The sequence below is a fragment of the Artemia sp. Qi Xiang Cuo genome, chromosome 10 (genome assembly GCF_049724085.1).
Source record: "Artemia sp. Qi Xiang Cuo chromosome 10, ASM4972408v1, whole genome shotgun sequence".
NCBI lineage: Eukaryota > Metazoa > Arthropoda > Branchiopoda > Anostraca > Artemiidae > Artemia > Artemia sp. Qi Xiang Cuo.
Genome location: NC_142803.1, coordinates 31,470,756 through 31,484,772, shown reverse-complemented (window position 1 = coordinate 31,484,772; position 14,017 = coordinate 31,470,756). Strand labels below are relative to the sequence as shown.

The window sequence follows — 14,017 nt, the reverse complement described above, 5'->3', positions numbered from 1 at the left end:
TTATCGTTCGGAACTACGAGGACCGATTTGATCCTCATAGTTCGGTGTTTTTTTGTTTTCGATTTTCTTCCTATTTTTTAGGATGTCGCAACCTGGTATCTATATTGGGCGAGATTATACGCTGCAATTCCCAAGCTAGATTTACTACAGCGGCATTTTAGCGCTGGCTTTTGTTCCTTAACGGGGCGATTCTTTGTATTAAAATTTCGTATCTCAAAATGATCCAAGTTACAAAGTGACTTCGTTATGCAAGGCCACTTTGTCGTTACGTCAACGATTTCTTAATTACCAGAAATACATACGTACTAAGCAATCACATACAAGCTTCGGCACTTTTTCTGTTTTTCATGAAAAAAGAAACGGAAAATAGAAAATTAACAGGTCCGTCAAAAACCGATGACCTGTTTCTGCTTTTTGTTCTTTTTTTTGGAAAAAAAGAAGGCCCCTGGTTTTTTTTTTAGCTTTTATTGCTCTTTTTTAGGATTTCGCACGGGTTATCTATATTTGGCGAGATTATAATCTGCAATTCCCAAGCTAGTGTAAAAAGACTGCCTTGAAACCATCCCAAATCTACTGATCCATCTATTTTTTAATCGACAACATGCGCAGAGAATACGACCCCGATTACTTCCAGGTAGCCCCTTCCTTATGGATGTAGAATGAACTATTTAAGGCAGTTTTAAGGTTCAGCTCACGTCAGACCTCGGGTAGCTAATCTTTTCTGTTCACCTGAGTTTATTCACACTTACAGCAAAACAAATTCAAGCTTACGGTCAACATTTTAAAACTCTCTGGATCGTTTATCCTTGCTATTCAGACTATACTTGTCTTGTTTCTTTCCGTTTTCTTCTTTTGTTATCCAGACGCTTCGGCTTTCGCCGCCAGATAGCAGCATACAAGTTCGCTGACCTCTATCGGCTAGACAATAGAGCAAACTCAAGCGCGCGCGCCAATGATAAAAACATGAATTGAAAAAAAATAGATTAAAAAAAAAAAAAAAAGAAGAGAAACAGAAACAGGTCCTAAAAAAACAGATGGCGTTTCTTTTTTCATTTCTGTTTTTTTTTTTTTTTGAAGAAAAAGAAACAGGTTACACAAATAGGAATAAAAAAAGAAAAAGTGCCGAGGCTGGATAACAAACTGTTAACTTTAGCGATAGAAGGTTAAATTATTTCAATCAGCGTGGGTAGTTATATTTGAGTGTCTAATTTATTTTTAAAAAAATATATTCGAGATGAAAAGGAAGAGGATAGTTTGGGCCTCGTCGGGCAATTTTTTTTTTTTGGGGGGGGGAGGGATCCGAACATGTAAGATAAAACCTTGGTTACAGCCCTATTTTGTCGTCTTACTAGCTATAATACTGCTAAAACTGTATACTAGCTAAAAAGGAATTTTTATTTCTTGACAAGCAATTAAATTTCGTTTACAACATATTTTCCATGATTAGTTTTCAAGCCTAAAATTCTAAAAAAACTAATGATAAATAGTCAAAATTGCAAAAAAAGCTACTAAACTTGATTATATAATGTGACTAACTGCATTCATGTAATCGCTATCAATGCCATAATTCCATAAAACAAGCAAACGAATAGAAATGATAAATAAGTAATCTTGCAGTTGGGAATTATATCAGGATTAAAATTGAAACCGAAAAATATTTTTTTTAATCAGGGAAAACTTAGCAATTGTGCTTTGACATGTAAAAATACAGTTTTTGAAGGTCAAAGGCCTTTTTTTTAATAAATAAAAACGAATGTCTGTCTATCCTGTATGCATTGCTATACTCTTCATCCACTATCCAAGAAACTTTAAGAAGTTTTTGAGTACACTCTTGCGCCTATTTTAAGTATATAATGCCCCCCCCCTTACTACCCGCTGAGCGCGGTCTGCAAAACTTGACAGTTCCTTGCGATCACAGGTCCCGGATATTAAACTAACGGGTTAGTTGTATATGAATTCTGTCGCCTAACACACTTCCGCAATTATTAAATTTCTTTTCCAATATTTTTTTTATTTGGCTTTTAACTGTTTCGTTATTTTACACATGGGGAAAATTTTCCAGGGCGAAAAATTTTCTGTAGGGGGGATCTTCCGTATTAGAATAAATTTTTATTTCCATATATTTTTTGACTTGTTGCATATGTCATCAGAATAAATTAATTAGGTAATTTATACAAATGTAGGGTAAAGGACAACTTTATTCAGTCTGATCAACTATTTCAGTGTATTTTCGTGTTTTTCGATTCATAGACTCGATTCCCCAATGAAGAAGAATAATTCGAAGAAATGGGGGGGGGGTGGAAGACCTCGCCCTGGAGGGAAGGGGGGGGACGGTATACAAGTTTTTTGAACTTAACAATAAGAATATCATTCAAGCAAAACTGTTATTTTTTTCTTCTAGATTTAGTTTTATTTTTTTTAGATCCAAAGGCGAAGGTATTTTTTTTTAAACTTTTGGGTGTCAATTCTTCTCCAATTGGCATCCCAGCCACGTGCAGGGGCTGAAAGAGCTTGTTCTAATTTCAGGGTTACTTATAATAAATGCTATTTATTATAATAGAAAATTTATTATAAATTTATTATAATAACAACAAAATAGAAACCGAAAATAAAAATTTCTACACGTGTAGATATATCTATATTAAAACAAAGAGTCCTAAGATATATTATGGAATAGCTTATCTTATATACAAAACCATAATTACGGTAATAATCACTTACTCTCTTCTTTGCCTGGTTTGTCAGTAAAAAAAGACTCATTTTTTAATTATAGCTTGTAACATCATAAGACTTCGTTTCTGCTCGTCTTCTAATGCACAAAGAGAAGGTATTTTTCAAACCCTGGATTAATTCTCCCCCTCCAATTGGCATAACAGTCAAGTGCAGAGGCGGGACTATTTTAGTCTAATTCTGGTTTGGTCGTAAAAAATGCCTTGATGTTTTACAAACGACAAAAATAGAGCCGAACCCAAAATACAAAGTCAACGTCAGTGGAAAGACCTTGAGATCTAGAAACAATCTCAGGATATATATTATATATATAGACCGGTAACAATCGCTTACTCTATTTTTTGCCTGTTTAGGCGGATAGGCTTCTGTTAGGCTACTAATTAATTAAGCATTCGCAATGTTTTACAAAATAAATCAAGTCGCAACCTTTAAAAAGAGTAATGATGTGGTTAATATTCACTCACCGTTTTTTGACTCTCCGGTCACAGCCACACTTCTTCATAGTATTTAAGAAAAATACTGTAAGGGCGCTGGGGGGCGGGAAAAAAATTTTTTCAAAGTCGTGAATATATTTAGATCGTTTTTTTTTCAGGTCATAAAATGTTGGCTTGCCGATTAAAAAAAAAAAAAATATCAGTTTTCGAGAATATATATATATATATTGCTTGTTTTAAGATTGAAGATACCTTCTGTTTCTTATAGTTTCAATTACTATTGAAAAGAGTAACTCTTTACTTACCATTCACTGGTATGAATAATTTTGTTAACATCAGACAATTTTCAGACTTCTTTTCTATTTGAAAAGAAGAAAGAACATTATTCGCGAAATTATTTTCAATAAACTTTCAGAAGCATGTTTCCGAAAGGAATGCTTTTTATTTTGGAGGGTGGAATGGTTTTCCCCCATCGTCTCCGGTTCTGAAGTCTTCGAATAAAAATATTTAAAAATTTTACAAAAAATAAACGAAATGTATATACAATTTCTTGCGTAAAAAAAAGAAAAACTAAATTCTAAATAAAAAAAAAGAAAAAATAAAAAAAAACAACCTCGACAGTTTATTTTAATATAAACTTTAAAAATTGTTAAATAATAAATAATAATTTTTTTTATTTTTTAACTATTAATAGAAAAAATTAAAAAAAAGAAGAGAATATACAATATTAAATAATGTGTTTATGTTGAATTTAATAGTCTAAATATAAAAATTGAAAAAGAAAATAATAGTAAAGAAGTTAATCCTCTCGATTCTAAATGAAAAATAAATCCTGTTCTGTCTCACAAATATTTCCGGGAATGTCCCAGCAAGAAGTTAAAAAAATATGACATTTATTAAAAATAATCAAATAAATTAATAACTGCCGGACCATAATACACCTATGCCAGACCGCGCACTTCATTACTTTTTCAAGTCGCGGGAGGGAGACGTGGCGGGGTGTGGAGTAGGTCCTTGAAAATACCTCCATGGGTCTTAGTTTTGTTAATACAGTCCTACACGTATCAGTTTGTTGAGCAATCCTTATTCTCTGTTTCTTAAAAGTCAATTTTTACACATTAAGCTAATCGAAACACATAAATAATGGTGCAGACCTGATTCTTGCTTTCATTAATTTCATCTGTTCATGGCCTTATCTTGTGGGATTTGTCAGCCGCCTGAGGCCAGTACAGCTACACACGCTCCTCCTCCATCATTATCTCAATACCCAGAATTCCCTTTCTGACATATGCGGGAGGGTGACGCTTGAATTATAAGATATAACAACGATAAAAGTCAATAGTTCTTTGACAGACAAGCCAACGATCTTGTAGATATTCGGAGAGTAGATATTGCTGTGGTTAAATATTTCACTCATGACACATTCATCAGAGAAACGCTATAGGTAAGGTACTCCAAAGTATTCTCAAGGATTGCTAGAACACTGTCCTTCTCAAAGATTTTTTTTCAGATCCAGGTAACATTGGTAAGACAGTTCTACTTCAATCATTTGTGCAAACATTTTTCTTTATCTTGAGCAGTAGTCTCTGTCCCAAAAGCTGCAAAGGCAAGCGTTTAAACAGTCACATTTTTTTTCTTTAGAAAAAATATTCCTCTGCGGCATAATAGGTGAATTCAAACACTAACAGGAAAAAGTGGCTTCAAACTCAGCTTCATCAGGGTTTTGTTTAACAATTCTCCAAACAAAAGCAGTGCCACAAAGATTGAAAAACTAGGGTCGTTTATGTTTAAATAACTGATATAAAATAAATATAAGCCAATGATATTTAAGTCCGAAAAATTTAGAAATAATACATATAGAGTATAACGCGGTAATGTATTTTATATGTTTTATTTTACAAATATTTTATTTTGTATCATATTTTGCCACCGGCATGAAAAGAAATTTGTTGTTAATCAAGAAACATATAACACATATACGCAAAGTGAAGAAATTTAATCTTCAAGAAACTTCCTCTAAACTGCTTTTATTGGGGAATATTCTATTAATCCATCAATAAACTATCACCAACAAGGGAACCACTCACAAAAACAGATTTACCCTCGAGGCAAAGAACACTTGAGAAACAGAAAATAGAACGGAAAAAGTAAGAAAAAGATCATATTTAGAATAAGCAAAAGTAAAATAATTCTTAAAAACTTAACAAAATTCTTTAAAAGTGTGAATAAAATTTACAATAATATTAAGTATGTATATGAATTCTAAAAGTGTGAATTCTAAGAAGAGACACTAACAAATGCAAATTAACCTTTTCTTTTCACTAAAATAACACAATGTAAAAATATTAGGCTACCATTGTCCATCAACACGATATATTTTCACAAAACTTCTCGCACTGTGCCAGAGATTCGACACAATCACAGTTGTCTCTTGGCTTCTCGTCTTGCAACTGGAAGCCGGTTCGTAAAAAGCTTAATCTAGTGTTTTGTAAAGTCAAATTACCCTCAAGTGCCTTCTTGAAAAGGCAAAACTTTTTGGAGATGGCTAACAAAAACTTGATTGTATTTCGATCGTTGTATCGTTGACACAAAGGGTGGAATAGGGTTCAGCTATTATATTTAGATTTTCTGACCTTTGGTTTAGTTTCTGGATTATTAGTAATTGACTTTCTCATATACCAGGTAAGTTAACTTCAGAAAACAAGCAACGAGGTTACAATGTTAATTACTATATAATTTTTTAATTTAAGACAATACAAATGATCTGTATTTAAACACTTTTTTTTCTTCAAATTAGATTAAAGAAATAGAAAATTTTTTCGAAATTACAAGATCTAGAAACGAGTAATTGGTTTTGGAGGGGGGGCGTAGTTAGCGGGTATTTGTTATTATTTCATTTAAAATATAAAAAAACGTTTGACTAAGTTAAAATTTATCAAATGCCTTGAGAGGGAAAGGAGTCATAAAATTTAACCGACAGAAGCACTAACGTCAGGACATCGACAAACTCCTTCATAACATCAACAAAAGAATCCGTCAGAACCACTAACCGTCATAACAACTAAAATTTTAAAACTTTATTTTTTTGGGTTTTTTGGGGGAAAAGGTACATAGGTTCTGTTTGGTTACTTATTTAATATATACTATGCTTTACCCCCCCCCCCCCTTATGTGCAAATATATATCCGAAATTTGTTTCTAAACTATTATATACTTATTACTATTAAATAAACTTAAAAAAATTTCAGATGTTATGACGGTTAGTGGTTCTGATGGTTAGATGTTATGACGGCTAGTCAAAATGGTACCACCGCCCTTAAGACCGAATCATTCCAAAAATAAAGATATGAAAATAACAGTTTTATCTCTTATTCTACACTCATTCTTTATATACATATTATACACGTCATTTATCTGCTGCTTTGACGATTAATCTCCCACCCCCAAGTAACAACCGGACATTTCAGGGCGTGAATGGTACGTGCCGGCCAGAAGATTTAAAAATATTCATGTTTTAGAAACCGGAAATCTGTTTATTAACATTCAAGTTGAAATTGCATTGTTTCTTTTGACAACTAATCTAAGGTTTACATTAACCATAAAGGCTTACCCTTCTAGTTCTTTCCCGATCACCTCTTCCAGGCCAAGCTCCACCTTTGCCATCTTCTCGCCTTTGATATGGCCTATCCCTATATCCCTGTTGCATTGGCACTCGACCGCCCTGCTTTATTTCAGGTATTCTTTCGTTGTTTTCAACCAATGACAGAAGTCGATCAGCTAACTGAAGTGAATATGATTGTAGACGACTGGGCTCAGTTCGATGCATAACTACACTTTGAGTTGGCTCATCTAAAGATGCCTGTGTTATTAAAAAAAGAAAAAGGATGACATTATACCATAAAAAAATATCTTAAAACAAACACTAGACTTAAAAGAATCCCATCTCCAAGTAACGATGAAAGGGCAACTGAACACAAAATCCCGCTCAGCAGGCTTCAGTGCAAAATAATAAAAAATACAGATAAGAGCCCAGAGGACAATACTACTACTACTACTACTACTACTAACAACTCACCGCAGCACCTAGCCGCCTGCGGCCAACACAGCTACGCACGCTCCTCCTCCATCCCAATCTACTCAAAGCCTCCCTTTTTACGCCCGCCCATGAAGTTCCCATTTCCCTTAAATCATTCTTTATGACGTCCTCCCACCCCAGACGAGAACGACCTGCTTTCTGTTTAGCTCTAGACGGTTGGCCGAAAAGAACAATCTTTGGCAATCTGCCATCCTTCATCCGCACAACGTACCCTAGCTACCCCAACCTTTCTTTCATTATAGCCCTAGAAAGCGGTATTGAACCACATTTTTCGTATAGCCTATTGTTTGAAATACGGTCAGTCAGCCGGGTACCCAGAACAATACTTAAGCAATTTCTTTGGAAAACATCTAGCAAATCTTCATTCGCTTTTCGGAGCACCCATGCTTCCGAGCCATATTTGACCACTGTCATCACTGTAGCTTCTAATATTCTAATCTTGGCAATACATACAGCTTCTAATATTCTAATACAGGACAATACATACATATAAAAAACCTTAAAACAAGCAATAAACTTGTATGAAGACCCTTTCCAATTAACGATGAAAGGGTAACTGAATCTATGATCCGATAGTGAATGGCATTTCAAACTTTGATTGTATGTATAGCTTTTTTAAAGGGTAGTTGCTTACCAGACATGGCATTATCAGAGATTCTATTAGGTTGTGATACATGATTCTGTGGACAGATATAAAAACGATCGGAATTGATAAGTTCATTATAAATGGGGTTGTTTCTTGCAGTTATACCATACAGAATACTGATAAGAAATCTCCATACGATGCTTAAGATTACTAACCAAAAAAGAGTTCTCGAAGAGATGAGCAAGTAAGAGGGATAATATAAGTAGTGAAGCTTTTCTTTGCTTTAATAGAAGATGATTGCTATTATTAAAAAAAATAATAAAAACGAATAAATTCACTCCTATATTGATGCCGTAAATAGCAGAAACTTCAAGAATGGTGGGGGCCTGCATGATGGCCAAGCATCAAGAAAAACCAGTAAAACACTATTTATTTATAAATGGTGCTTTATAAATATAAAATTATTTTATAAATCATAGACAAAATCACCGAAGAGCCAAAATCGTGACTGAGAAGTGTAAATGTAAAAAAATTTTTAAAAATTACCCCCCCCCCCCGACAAGAGGACATTCTAATCAATTAGAATATAAGTAAAATATAAATAAGGAAGTAAAAAAAGATTAAACACGCCTCATTAGGGGTACCACTAGTCTATGTGCTATTCGTTAGTTTGAATGATAACAGACACAGGATGCCACTTTTTCCGGATATTTCGCAAAATAAGTAAAATAAAATTTCATACCAGAGTTGTCATATCATAAAAAATGGGTTTTGCTGTTGGGAGACAAGAAAGACCTAGAACTTGATTTTACGTACACGGACTTTTGACAAATTTTGTAGAATCTTTAGGCATACAGCAATACACATTTTTTTATTGACGATTATCCGTCACAAAATATAATAAAATATGTCCACTTGTTCTGTACACACCCATACTTTTTTTTGAAGGAACAGACGAAGAATCAGCTTCAATATTTTGAGAAACAAGGGAATTGTCGATGACACACTAAGAAATACGGAGCATAAACTTAATTTATCTATAATTTTGGTAAATACTTCCTGAGGTAATACTGGAATCAATGCCTTTAAGTCAATCTAACTAATGGATGGATTTTCGATAATAATGGTTGGAGGGCCAAATTTGGGCGGCTGGGCCCTTGTTCCATCCATGCCCCCCCCCTACTTAATTCAAATTCACATACTCCGCCACTTTAGACTTATTATCCATCAGGGATTATTTAAGAATTTTACTAAGTGATTCAAAATAAGACATTAGTATTAAACACGAATATCCTAAATCACCACACTAAGTGCATATTTCCCAACGATTTTTTTTTTATATTTCTGCCAGAATAAGTGTTTAAAGGTTTCTGATCATGTTGATTAGAAATCTGAGACTAATAATGTAATATAAAAGCTTAAAATCATTGTGCAGGTATTCTTACCATGATCACTACCAGTAATTAGCGCTAACTGATATTGTAAATAAAACTTCTTAGCCCCCATTGCAAATATTAATAATATATGTCAAAAAACTACTTCATTAAAAACGAACGGAAGAAAAAAAAGGAAAAAGGTTTTCCCCATAGAAAGTGGAGAGTGAATTTATAATTTCAAGAGATCAGAAATATGCCTACGTCGAAAACCAAGACTAAAAAGAATAGAATAAAGAAATGGAAGCAAAGTCAACTGAAAAGAATATAAAATGAAAGGAGTGAAATTTTATAAGACAGAGAAATCACAATGAAGGCTAAAGTAAATTTTAAAATTAAAATCAAATACGAAAAATAAGGGTGGCGTTGCAGCTCCTTTAACCCCCAAAATGCTATTGCCCTTGTCATACTAGCAAAAGTAAATTTTTTTTTCTATAAAAAACTAAGAAAGCTACTAGACAAACCTAGGGGAATTTTTTTCTAGAATTCAGCATCTAAGTAATTGGAGTTTTATTAGTTATTGTTATAAATTTTCATAAATAGCTTGCTCCTTTCAAATCAATTTCTTATAAATGTATTAAAATGACTTGACTAGACAAAACTTTCAATTCAAGCTATTTTCTTATTTTTCATTAAAGGAAAAACACAATCATTTGGGGGGGGGGGGGGTTAGGCGGAGGGGCAACTTATTTTTATCAAATCTCCTTCATAAAACTTTTATGACGAAATGAGATGCTGCCAATTAGATCATCGTCATCACTCACCAGCGACATCACAGGGTTTTATTGTTTAACAAAGACCTCATTCTTGTCAGTGTTTTTTTTATCTTCTTTTTTTTTGCAAACACATAAAATACAATTGGCTAAACAATTCTCTCCATTTTTATTATTCATTTTTTTTAATTAAGTTACAATGACATCTTAGCCTTATGTGGGGTTTAAGGGCGGGGGCTGGTAAAACCATATTTATAATTTATTTTCGTTTTAACTTGGAAATCGTTGTTCAATGTATTTTCTGTTTTTTTTTAACTTCCATTTGCTAAATCATAGTAATTTCTGCTCGTCAGAGGCTTGACACCTTACGTAAGCTAATATCAGCACAAATTAGGATAAAAAATCCCTTTCTGCTTTTCAGGAAAGAAACTTGTTCTTTTAATTTAATACAGTAAGATAAAAGATAGTACGCCTGTTCGTCAATTCAAGTTTCATTATCAATTTAAATAGAAGCTAAACAACATGAACAACTTAAACAGGTTGAACAAAAGATAAAACTTCAGGGACAAATTATCAGAAATTTTATTTAATACATTTCGTTTAACTCAAATGGGTTTCACTAGAAGAATTTATACTATAAGCCTTACTCTAGCATAGTATTTTTCAATATGTATTTCATTATTAAATTAGTTTTTATTAAAAAAAATTATATGAAAACATAAATGAATAAAATCTTTGAAACTAATTTATCATTTTTTACTTGAGCAAATTCCAAAATGGATCAATGAACCGACTAAATTCTTTCTCTTTCAAAAAAAAAAAAAAAAAAAAAAAAAAAAAAAAAAAAAAAAAAACGAGGATAGAATTATTTTACTTTTCTAAGTTATTGCTAAATAAACTTGAAGTTTCAGCCGATTTATATTGACAAAGACAGTTTTTAAGAAGAACAAAGTACAAGTAACTGAGCCTAGTATTTCAGATATGGTATAACTGAAATATCTTACCCGTTCTTTTTTTCAACAGCTATTGAGTGCAAGTGGATCAAGTTTGCTTTCGTTTTTTTTTCTAAGCCCCAGGTCACCTTTATTTGTTCTTTTCTATTAATGATACCTGACTTTCACTACTGAGACCTCTTACTCTTCGTGTGGTCATAAAATTTCAAATGCTTTTAAATATTACAAAAATTGCGACTTGGAACGACGTTGAAAGACAGCTATCGTACAGACAAAATTTTTCTATATTGAACTTTTTACTGCATCTTAATATATTTTTAATTCTATATTCCAAATCAAATATATTTTATATTCTTAGTTCACATCAACGTACTAGTGACCAAAAAGCAAGTTCAGATTAATTATTCAAAATAATCCTTTTAGTGGCATCCAAATTAAAAGAAACCCTCCTCTAAACCTACCCAATTATCTTTTTTTTATATATAGATACCACTCGAGTCTAAGTTAAAATCATCGCCTCTTCAGTTTGTATTCGGGCACTTGTTTTTTTTTCATGAACGTAGTCAATGCATTTTTTTATTTTTATATCATTTTTCAAAATACTAAGAAAACACCAAAAAAGAGGCTGAACACGCAAAAAAAATCTCAAATGCATTTTTTACCCTCTAATCTAACAACACCTTCAAGGACATTTTGAGCATTCTCAAGAACTTTTATATTAATTAATTGGTTTCAATCAAACGTCATAAGTAACTTACCATCAATTCTTCACGGATAATCATCTTAGAAACAATAGAATGAACATCCCTAAGCTCAAGTTGGAACATCTGAGAAAGTCTTCGAACAGAAAAGGAATCATATACTTTGGAAAATGTAAACAAGTAGGTTCGCATTGTTTCTTCTTGGATTTTGCGAATCAATGTTGGACGAACATCTCCTTGCTTGAATAAAGACCACACCTAAAACAAAATAATATACATATTTAACACATGCTACAAAAGGCAGTGAATTGATAGAGTACAGCACAATTGAGTCAAGACAAAACTACCATTACAAATGAATAAGCGGTTAATTTAGAGAAGAAGGGGGGGGATTCAATATACCCGATAAATAGGTACTTACAAATTAAGTTTCTAAAGAAATCAGACTTCACCATCCAAACCTTGATTTGGCCACCTGCTTTCATCGATATCCGAATCCATAAAACAGATCAGGCTATCTATAAAAATGATCATTCATAGATGCTGATACACATTTCTTACAGAGGAATGCAACGATAAAACGTTTGAGTTTTTTTGCTTTCGAGTAGGATAAAAGAATTTTTTCTTTAATTTCTGATTTAAATTCGAAGAAAATGGAGCCCAATATAAAAAAGCTTTTACAAATGCGTTTGCTTTCCTTTATTACACTATGTATAGCTCAGACACGCAATTTCTTGAGTTAGTGAAGCTAGTAACTTAAAGTATGAGGAAAATGGAAATATTAAAACAAAGAATAATAAACAGATAGCATTAGATTCAACAAGATGAAAAACCATTGAACATTTAAGTAAAACTAAATGCACAGTGCCTATGAAATTGAACACACAATCTTTGAAATGAAATGGAAAACACCTAGACTTACTTCGTTTATCCAGTGGTAAGTGTAATTTTTGTTCCAAATATTCATTCTTTTTTTTAGCGAACGAGGACTCTTCTGATGTGCTTAGCGCAAAAGATGGATTTTAATCAAAACAAGGCAGACTTCGAATAGCAAGCATTAAACAAGAGCCATCTCTTAGAAGCGGCTTGTCTTTTTGATTATTTGAATCGTTCCTAAGTAAATTGTGGCTTTGTATAAATATTTAAGGTCGACTTTAAGGTCGAAGTTTGACGACGACCGTATATAACGGAGGAAGCACTTTTTTTGTCCGGCGATACGAAACTCAGCTGCCGAAGCGAAGTTCGATCTTTGGCCAAACCTAACTTTAATCCTCGGCATTTATTCAAAAGTAATTTTCACCAATAGCTTCAAATTCAAGTTAAATTATTCTAAACGTTGACAGAACCTTATTATATAAGTCACTTTGCAAAGGTACATTTGATGGTAAAGGGTTTATTTGTGAAACATACAATCCTGCGACAAGCCTACAACTCTAACTTGCGCTAAAAGTACAAAATCCTTATATTATACTACTGAATTTGTTAGTTTCAGATTTATCCATTCATACAGCAAGAATTATAATGCTGCTTAGATTTTGCTTTGAGAATGATCTAAACTGACTTAAAAATAGGAAGATTTTTCTATTGTTGTGTGTTTCTGACATATCTTCAACTTCTTTTTAAATCTAAGGAGAAAAGTTTAGAAATCAAGACTTTGAATGAACCCTGTTATCCCACTCTCTCAGAAAAATTCAGTCACTGAATCGGAAACTATTTAAGACTCGAAAGTAATTATTTTGTTCTGTACAAAAATCGTTAGTTTTAACTGTAATACTTTAGTTTATCTGCTGATGAATATCACTGGTGTACGTGACCGAAATATCCAGATTTTTTTTTGTATCTGTTTTCGCTTTCGAATAAAATGACTCATCTCCATCTGAACTTTTGTTTGTTCGTTTTTAAATCTAAAAAAAAAATCAAAACAAATTTCAAAAATGTGGTTCGGTAGATGGATAACGTTGAATATCAACCACCCAATGACAGCAGATCTGTCGTCTTAATGATATCCAAATATTAAAACCTAATATCGAAATATTAAACCTAAAATATTAACGTAAAATATAAAACTTTAAATAAAATATTAAGCTTAAAACTTAAAATATGAAATCTAGAATATTAAACTTAATATCGAAATATTGAAACCTAAGGATTGTTCAAAAATAACACACCAAGACTTGCAAAGGTAATGCAAACCTTAACCCTTTCCGGCACGAATTATGAAATCGTCAGAAAATTTCGCCTTTTTTTACGTTTCCTGTGTCCCTGGGCTTAGAAACCGACAAATATTGAACTAAAAAAAATTTATTCCAACTATGAAATGAAATATAAGGTGGTGTCTGGTAGAGACCACTTTGAAACATGTGCAGAAAAAA

The 14,017-nt window shown here is 32.6% G+C and overlaps 1 protein-coding gene across 1 annotated transcript in view; it reads right to left on the bottom strand.

The window, feature by feature from the left end:
- Positions 1–6,740: 6,740 nt before the first annotated feature.
- Positions 6,741–14,017, bottom strand: part of LOC148947665 (eukaryotic translation initiation factor 3 subunit C-like) — a 63,056-nt gene continuing 55,779 nt past the window's right edge. The window contains exons 13-14 of the mRNA XM_089095974.1: positions 11,703–11,903; positions 6,741–7,022 (exon numbers count right to left, since the gene is read on the bottom strand). Of these exons, the coding sequence (XP_088952100.1) occupies positions 6,756–7,022; positions 11,703–11,903 (468 nt within the window). The 3' untranslated portion in view covers positions 6,741–6,755. The remainder of the gene's footprint in view (positions 7,023–11,702; positions 11,904–14,017) is intronic.